The following is an 8,758-nucleotide window of genomic DNA, read 5'->3' on the forward strand; positions in this document are numbered from 1 at the left end:
ATTTATTCTGATCTGATCCTAAATTCCGGTGACTGCTCTAAAACAACTAAATTGACGTTCGGTGTAAGTGGCAATACTGTGTGTAGTTCAGATTATCAGACGGGACAGGACCACTGGAAAGTGTTGTAAAAATGCAAATGTTTTTTTTTTGGTAACAAAGCTGCCTGTATTTATGCATTTTGTATCGCATTACTTGTCACAAAATAAACGTTTAAATATGTACGACACATTTTCATTTCGATGCGTCTAATGTGCATCACTTCTCATTTTGTGGCGAAATTATTTAATTTATAGATTTATCTGATTAGTCAACTCAAGCGATTTTGGGGCATGTGAGTTCGTGATCTTGATGATTGATGGGATACACTTAGCTCTCAGCTGACCTATCCGAGTGTTAGATGCGGATTTAATGTGCATTAATGCAACCAAGCTTTGCATTTTTCAGACCGTGCGAACAAACTTCCTGAAGCGCTCTCAAAGCGTCCAAGACTATTGTACGGACTATTCAGCCGCGCGGCGCCCTCTAGCGGCAAACACTGCACAGCGCGAGGGGAAATCAATTACAAATCACGTGTAAAGACCAATCACGTCTGACACCAGGCCGAGCCTTTCTTAAAAGGCCTTTTGGATTGTGTACTTTCTACCTGTAGGAAAACGATAAGTAAATCAAAACAAAACGTACTAGTTATTGATATGAAAGTGAAATGCATAACTCGCGTAGTTCTATGTTTGATTACCGGTATTTTCTCTAGCCCAACGCTGTTAAACAGTGTCTCAGCTTCATCTCTATTAGATAAAAGAACCGCTCGCGAGAAACTTGCAGCGCGCGATCCGTTCACAAACGCGCCGGGCCTCGCGCGCCAGAGACCGGCGCCTGTCCTGAGGATCATCGGCCGAGCGCCTCCGACAGTCCCACCTGGCGAGCATCACCCGCTCAAATACAGCCAGCTTCCGGACGTGTCGGTGATTTGCTCGCGCTCTGAATTCGTCTTAAGGGTTAAAAGGCATTTCTACGGTTTCTCGGCCGCCGCAGAGGAGCTGACGCTCGGAGAGACCTGCAAAAGCAACGGGGTCCTTGAGCCGCATGACGGCCTGCTCTTCACGTACGCGCTCACCGACTGCCAGGGAGAACGCCAGGTGAGCGTCACTTCAAAACAATGTAGGCCATTTATCGTTTACCAGTAAACATAACTCATAACATAACTCATCCCCAACTTAAAGGTGTTTCCTGGTTACGTTGCCTACAAATATGTCCTGCATTACGTGCGACAATTACACCGAAACTCATTTCATTATGGCAAAGTCAACGTTGCCGTGGAGTGTCGATATAAAAGGTAATTCAGCAGGTTCTGGATAAGAATAAGCCCCTCCTGAGCCGAAAAATTGCATATAGGGAATTGAAAAATAATAAGAGTAGCGTTCGTGTTACGTAAAAACAGATGGGTTGCCTTGAGATTTTCAGTTCGAATAAAACAGGGTACGTACAATAAATTATGTGTAGCACAGACTTTATTTTAGTCATAAAAACACAACAACAAAAACTTTAATATCCAGGGAACCCGTGGCGAGTTGAGCCTTTTTGGGGTTTGGTGTCACTGCTGCAGCAATACAATAGTAAAATAGTTTTACACTTTTTTACAAAAATTGATTTATCACAAAATGTGTTGAACAATCGCATAATGATTATGTTAGAGGTGAGACCCTAGCTAATTGTGTTTTTACAGTTCGGGGTGAGGAACGACATTGTTCTCTTTGTTGTTAAGGGAACAGCTTGCGCACAGTCTGGTGGTGAGTACTACATCTCGGACACTGTTGCGCAAACTTATCCGGAGCAGATCTGGTGACTTTTTGATTCAGCTGATGGACGGTATGACCACGGATCACACGGAAAGCTGTATTTCATGAACTATATTATAGAAAGGAACACATTATCATTATGCAGCAACAGTCTTCTATCACATTTTCCAGTCTGCACTTGACAGATAAACATAGCATATCTTCAACACAACAGTTATTCCTACAGAGATTTCCTGGCAGTTATATCATTATATATAAAAAAAATAAATAAATAATATATATATATATATATATATATATATATATATATATATATATATATATATATATATATATATATATAATTTATGGATATGAACTCTACTAAACAAAGACAGTATTTTAATTGTGTTGGCAGTTGCATGCAGGCACTTCATGGATGAACTCTAATATATAGGCAGGGCGTCCCTTAGCTTATGTAATGCACTGTAAGCACAACACAGGTGATTATATACAGGTATAGGTAGTTCTCACGCAACAGAGGAGATTAAAGGAGTTGCATTCCAAAATCTTTAACGTTATGCCTATGTAATGCATGCTCTAACTTGCCCAGAAGCTTTTTTTATATTCCCACACTCGAGTATGTTTAAATTGTAATCCAGGCACTGTAAAACGATACTGACAGTCTCCTGTGTTTATACTGTAGAGTCCTGGTCTTCTCCAGTCAGGTCAGCTGTGTACCTTCTGGGACAGCAGGTGAACGTGCAGGTCTCCACGAGACATCATAACCGAGGGGTCCAGCTTTTTATTAACAGCTGTTACGCGGCTGCTACAGTCAACACTTTGAGTCAAGCATCCAAACACGGCATCATAGACAATTATGGGTGAGCGGAGCAAAACACTTTGTACACCACGTCACCAGTCAGAACTAGGGATAGAGCAGGGCTGCTGAAAGAGTTTTTTTTTTTGTTTTGTTTTTTAAGGATCTGCAATGGAGTGGTTGCAATAAAAGTTTTACTTTATTTACTTCAAATGATGCTGCGTGTGGGAAAGAAAGCTCACAGGATGAAATCACTATCTGTAATGGTCTAAACATACTTTTTTTTTTTTTTATATCAATAATTGTATATGTATTTTCTGTGCGTTTAAGTTTGAAAGTAAAATAAATTGCAATTTTATCCATGCCTCGTATCATAATCTGCTTGACCCTGTCATTGATTTTCTTTGATGACTCTGCAGAGCTTTTCTGAATGAGCGATTATTGTCCACTTCAACAGATATCCCATGCTTAGGGAGTAGTGAACACTTCGTAGGGACCCTGTCAATCAGAACGCAGCTCCTGACTTTGTGGAATATTTATCTGACAAAAACACCATCTCGCACACATCCAGGTGTTTACGGGAAAGCCGGATGAATTCAGGTGCTTCAAGATTCAGGTTCTCTGGGGCAGAAAATGTTGTTCAGTTCTCCTTTGGTGCTTTTCAGTTTATTGAGGCTCCAGATGCCAAGGTGTGTTTCTAAACTTCATTGTTTTCTCTCCGTTAACACATTTAAGAAGAAAAAAAACTGTGCGCTGTGATTCATTCATTCCTTCTCTGTGTGATTTATTGTAGGTTGCTCTCCATTGTGAGCTCTCCGTTTCTGCTGATGGCCCTAGTCCAACGCAGAAGTCTTGTTTTTACAGTCACACCGAAAAAAGGTTAACGAGACTAAACATCTGTCTGAGTGTTGTAAAGACCGTAACTATTTTCTGTCATGAAAAAAATATTATTCTACCAAAACAGATGGATCTCTGTATTTGGTCAAGATTCTGTCTGTCACTGCTGTGAATCCGTGTGTAACCAGACCAAAACCAAACGGATAACGAATGAAGGCAAGTAAATCATCAAAACTAAATCTGGTAGTAGTCACTCCTTTTTGATTATTAGAAGATAATTTTATATGTTGCCATGCTGCTAAAAAAAGGCTTCGTCAGACGACTGCCCCAAAAACCTTAATACAAAAATACAATGCAAAAAGAGCTTTTTTTTTATTTTTTTTTTTTTTTTATTTAGTAAATGCTTTTGAAGAATTTATTTATTTATATTTATTTATATATATTAATATATTTTTTTCGGGTTTATTTTAGTTTTAGTAATTTTGTTTTTTTTTTTTATATTCCACATTTACACTAACATTTTGTTTTAATTCACCTTGTTATATTTAAAAAAAAAAAAAAAAAAAAAAAAAAAAAGAAAAGATTTTAAGCAGTTAGTAAGTGCTCAAGTCCATCATTAGTGTACAAACATCAGTGAAATCGTAATATAATTTGTTTTTAGGTATGTGCATGGGCTGATCTTTCTTTTTTTCCTACATTTTAACTTTTATTATTTTGGTCTCAATTAATTCAGCATTTCCTATATATTTATGGGTGCAAGGTTGTAGCTTTTTAATGTGGATTAGCATTTAGTCAAATGTTTCTAGGCTTTAGGTTAAAATCGTGAAATTAGTAAATGGGTTAGTAAACGGCTCCCTCCCAGCTGCATAGTAAAGTTCACAGAGAAAAGGTCTTGACATCTGCTCTTTTTTTTCTGTGCATCAGGGTTTGTAAGCAGTGATCAAGTACTCTACTCTGACCCTGTAACTTCTCCTTTTTCTACTTTGCCTTCCTCAACTCTGGAATCCAATCCCATGGCTCATAGAAATGATGATGATATCTGGTTTGAAGACAAACTGACTAAAGAGCACCAGAGGTCGTACACCCACAAGGATTTTGTTGGCCCCGTTACCCTATCATCATCTGAAGAGGACCATGATAAGAGACCGCACACAGCAGAGTTCATAGAGGAGGAAGAGAAACATGGGGATGTGGAGATTTTTATGGCTATCAGTACAAGTACTGTAGAATCTGAAAAGCTAGATATAGAACCCATGGAGCAGCTTGACGTTGCATCCTTGGATTGGTTTGAAGAAAGGAAAATGCAGAACATGACCTCGAGTTACTCACCCAAGAAGGTTCAGAGAGTGGAAGTTCTTCAGAAGGACAAAGGTTCCACAAATACGTCAGTTATAGTCAATAAAACCATAGAGGAACATCTTGATATAGATGAATCAAGAGTGGGAGAAGGGCAACTGGATGAGGTGTTTCTGCCATCCTTCATCTCAGATTCTAAAAATAAAAAGGAAGGATTACGCGTCCCTTTATTTTCAACATTGGAGGAGAAACCAGAGTTTCAACTTGGATCTGATGAGCTGATAGAGCAGGGTGTTGTAAGAAATCTAGACCTTGCCCGAGACTCAGATGATGATTATTTTTCAGATGGAATTGAATAAAAAGTTAAAAACTTGATTTTTTTTTTTTTTTTTTTTTTTTTCCCCAGAGTCACTAAAATATATCTAGGGCCAGCTGCATAAACTGCTTAGACTTCTTAAAAGTTTTTTTTTTTAAGCTTTTTAAAATTAGTTGTAATTTAAAAAGTAAGACTGTTTACGTCTTGGATACCTCTTCACAGTCTTAACTAGTGGTTATATTTATGCAACTGGCCTCTGATTAGTTTAGGTTGGAGAGACACTACAATTATGTTTTATCGCTAGAATGATTGTTTGAAATCTCGTATACAGTAATTTATACGATTGGGTTATGTAACGCTAATGAAATATATACTATTTGTTAAAAGGTGTGTTTTTTTTTTTTTTTTTTACACATAAATCAAAGGGCCATGCAAAGCCTACTAATACTAGTATTGCAGGAAATGTTTTCTTGATTGATAATCCATGTATTGAGAGATATTAAATTACTTTTGCTGCATGGTTTCCATGGTAATGCCTTTTTTTATTCTTTATACACAGCCTTTTCAACTCTTAAATCTAAACACCCTGTTAACTGTAGTTTTTAGGGAAACCTGTTGAATATCTAGTGTCATTATGGGTATTCATGTACATGTTTGGTCTTGCCCCCTGTGCTATGAAATTTCAAGACTTGTGGTTAAAATCAGCTTAACTATTATCATTTAGTGCACGTTTTCCTATTCACATCACATCAGTTGTGGATATAAAAAGACATTTTATATTCTTCACCCACCCATAGGCCTTTTCATGTCTATGATAAACCCCACAGGACCGCAATGGTTGTAAATCTGAATGAACTGATTGTGTCTACTGATACTATCTCTGCAACAATTCTTTCTGATTATGTGTTTTCTGTTAACTTGATGGTACTTTAAAAAAAAAAAAAAAAATGAAAACAACATGTAAATGTTCAGACAGGATCTGTGAAACAACACTGGTGAAATACTTGGCATGTATTTTATTTTTCTAGTGTTTTCTTAATGTAATAAGATGCAAATATGACATTCTGAATAGAACATTAGTAATCTTACGATCACTAATATGCCCGGTGGGTGATTTAAATCTCAATACAATGTAGTTTACAAAAAAAACTTTATTGTGACATTTCAACAATAAATATATTACTGAACAGTGTTAATTTACTGCAATGTCATCATTCCAACAAGTAAAAAAGTTGTTCACAATGCTAAATGGAAATAATCTCAATATTGATTTTTTCACAGGAGAAAATCAATAATGCGGCATGTAACAATATGTTATGCGTGACAAATTCTGAGTTTAAGACTATTTTTAGCACCAAAATATATATGTGGCCAGCCACATGAACTGCTTAGACTTCAAAGTTTAAAAAGCTTCCAATGCTTTTTTTTTTTTTTTTTTTTTTTTTACTTGAAATCAGTAAATGGAAGACTGTTCCAATTTAAATTGAAATGTAGGACTGGTTACCTCTTGGCTAACTGGTGGCTGGCCAAACTAGATTTTAAGGCACAGTCTAGTGATTATATTTATGCAACTGAAACTACAATTATCTGTATTATAGAGCACTAAAATAGCTGTTTGAAATGTTAAATGCAGTAATTTATAGGATTGGGTTATGTAACACAATATATACTATATATATATATATATATATATATATATATATATATATATATATATATATATACAAACAGTATAAAAAAATACATCTTTCATACATTACATGAACAGGATAACGTTTGTTGAAGTGATATTGAACATAGCCACTATGGACATATTAAACTTTTTCCATTAAGATTCTGGATTTCAGAAGGGAGTCCAGTTTCTGTAAAGCCATTTTGTTTGGTCTGTTCTCCTCTTCTTCTCCTTTTTTTAATATACAAAAACAGTACACTCATCACAATCAGCAGAAGCAGAACAACGGTGATCACTATGAAGCACCCTTGATATCTGGATGACTCTTCTTGCTTCTCACTCTTATCTGTACAAAAAAAGCAAAAAAGGAATGAAAAAACTAAAACTTTGTTTCGCACTCTTAAATCTAATTCATAATTCAAGAGCATTTTAAAATTGCCTGTTTTTAAGTCCTTACCTGAGTAGAGTTGGATGTCTCTCCTGATGTCTTGTCCCAGGGGTTTGTTGTGCAGCATGAACGTCAGTGAAGAATTTGAGACTTCGGTGAGACTTATCCAACTTGACACTACATAAAGTCCTGTCTGTGTGTCCTGCGTGAGGTGTGTTTGTGTCTGGTTAGTGACGTCCGACTTCTCCATCAGCCACTGCAGTGTAGGAGAAGGGTAACCTCCATCTGAAGTCACCAGAAGATTTACTCCATCAGCTAACAATGACAACTGCAGACGAGGTTCAGAGTAGAACGCTGGAAACCAGAACAGAACATAGATGTTAAAAACCAGGGCAGATTCAGTCATATTCAGAGACTTAGATATTGATTCACAGTGTTTTGTTACCTCCTATTTTCACTCCAAAGCTCTTCTTCTGGCTGCCGGTGTTTGTGCTGATGGAGCAGGTGTACACGCCGGTGTCCTGAAGAGTGACTTTGTCCAGTCTAAGTGATGCGTTTCCTCTTGCCATCTCCTGAATGAACAGACTGGTGCGGTTGACATAAAGCCGATTCTGGCGGTCGAGCTGGTCCTGACTGTAATAGAAGCTGTGAACAACATCCAGCCCACGCTGCCAGGTGATAACAGTGCTTCTCAGACTCCATGAGTTGTCCGCAGGGAACGTGCAGGGGAGGATGAGCACCTCACCGTAAAAGCCAGTTACAGTGTCTCTGGGAACAGTAATCTCAAACTCAGCTAGAAAGTGAAGGAGAGAAAAAGCGTGAGTATGTAATTATCATAATCATTAATTACTATTTTAGTGGTATTTATTATAGAAAAAACCTTTACGAGGAACAGTGACATGATCTAGTTTTTGAGGATGTAATGCTATTTTTTGTCAAGGATGAATGATGGCCGTTTACCGAAACTCTAGATAAAGTAGTTTCCTTATGTCTTTGTACATGATGAGTTATTATGAAAACCACTATGTAATCGACACCAGGCAGAACAACGAGAAATGGCAGACCATGATTATTATTAGTAAGATGATAGGAATGCCGAAGTTTTCCTTGATTGATCATCCAGTAAAAGACCTGTTAGTTCTACACAAACCTAACATAAGTTTGTGATCGTATTATGACCGCTCTTCATTTTATTTCCGTTTTTATAATTTTTTTGAGAAGTAGTCTTTTTGAGAGTAGGTTTGTTTAGATGTTTCGAAGTTTTATAATAATAATAATAATATGATTCAAGCTGTAATTGTTCGTATTGGCGTAGTTTCACCTCTTTAAATATAACAACAACAATATTGGCGGAATGTTTTTTTTTTTTTTGAGCGGCTCCTTAAAGATTATTTTCATATTTTATTATAGTTTAAAATATTATTATTAAAAAATTAGTAGAAATACTCACTGAAACAGGAGGCTTCAAAAAGAAGGAGAGACAGGCACAGCACTTTCAGGTTCATATCACGGTACACGGCCGTTGGTAAATTCTGAGTAAATCCCTGAATCACACAAGATGAACTTTGAGATGATGTCGGGAAAGTGGTCCGAGATCAGCAGCAAAGATCCTGTCCGGATCACGCCTGACGAAATTCACGAAGTCACTCCACT

General features: G+C 37.1%; 2 protein-coding genes across 4 annotated transcripts; one reads left to right on the forward strand and one right to left on the reverse strand.

The window, feature by feature from the left end:
• Positions 1 to 555: 555 nt before the first annotated feature.
• Positions 556 to 6,802, forward strand: si:ch211-67f13.7 (uncharacterized protein LOC565426 homolog). Of its 3 annotated transcripts, XM_043255517.1 has the most exons (8): positions 558 to 1,137; positions 1,222 to 1,334; positions 1,764 to 1,867; positions 2,483 to 2,660; positions 3,168 to 3,285; positions 3,390 to 3,475; positions 3,561 to 3,649; positions 4,358 to 6,802. In XM_043255517.1, the coding sequence occupies exons 1-8, from the start codon at positions 694 to 696 to the stop codon at positions 5,086 to 5,088; spliced, it is 1,863 nt and encodes a 620-aa protein (XP_043111452.1). In that variant the 5' UTR covers positions 558 to 693; the 3' UTR covers positions 5,089 to 6,802. The 3 variants fall into 3 exon arrangements, with proteins under 3 accessions (XP_043111453.1, XP_043111452.1, XP_043111454.1); XM_043255518.1 differs by lacking the exon at positions 1,222 to 1,334 and having other exon boundaries at positions 556 to 1,137; positions 1,764 to 1,788; XM_043255519.1 differs by lacking the exon at positions 1,222 to 1,334 and having other exon boundaries at positions 951 to 1,137.
• Positions 6,701 to 8,758, reverse strand: zgc:153911 (uncharacterized protein LOC768172 homolog). The gene is made up of 4 exons (XM_043255522.1): positions 8,556 to 8,758; positions 7,551 to 7,898; positions 7,175 to 7,459; positions 6,701 to 7,063 (listed from the first exon to the last, which is right to left on the reverse strand). The coding sequence occupies exons 1-4, from the start codon at positions 8,608 to 8,610 to the stop codon at positions 6,849 to 6,851; spliced, it is 903 nt and encodes a 300-aa protein (XP_043111457.1). The 5' UTR covers positions 8,611 to 8,758; the 3' UTR covers positions 6,701 to 6,848.

This window comes from Puntigrus tetrazona, chromosome 13 (genome assembly GCF_018831695.1).
Source record: "Puntigrus tetrazona isolate hp1 chromosome 13, ASM1883169v1, whole genome shotgun sequence".
Taxonomy (NCBI): domain Eukaryota; kingdom Metazoa; phylum Chordata; class Actinopteri; order Cypriniformes; family Cyprinidae; genus Puntigrus; species Puntigrus tetrazona.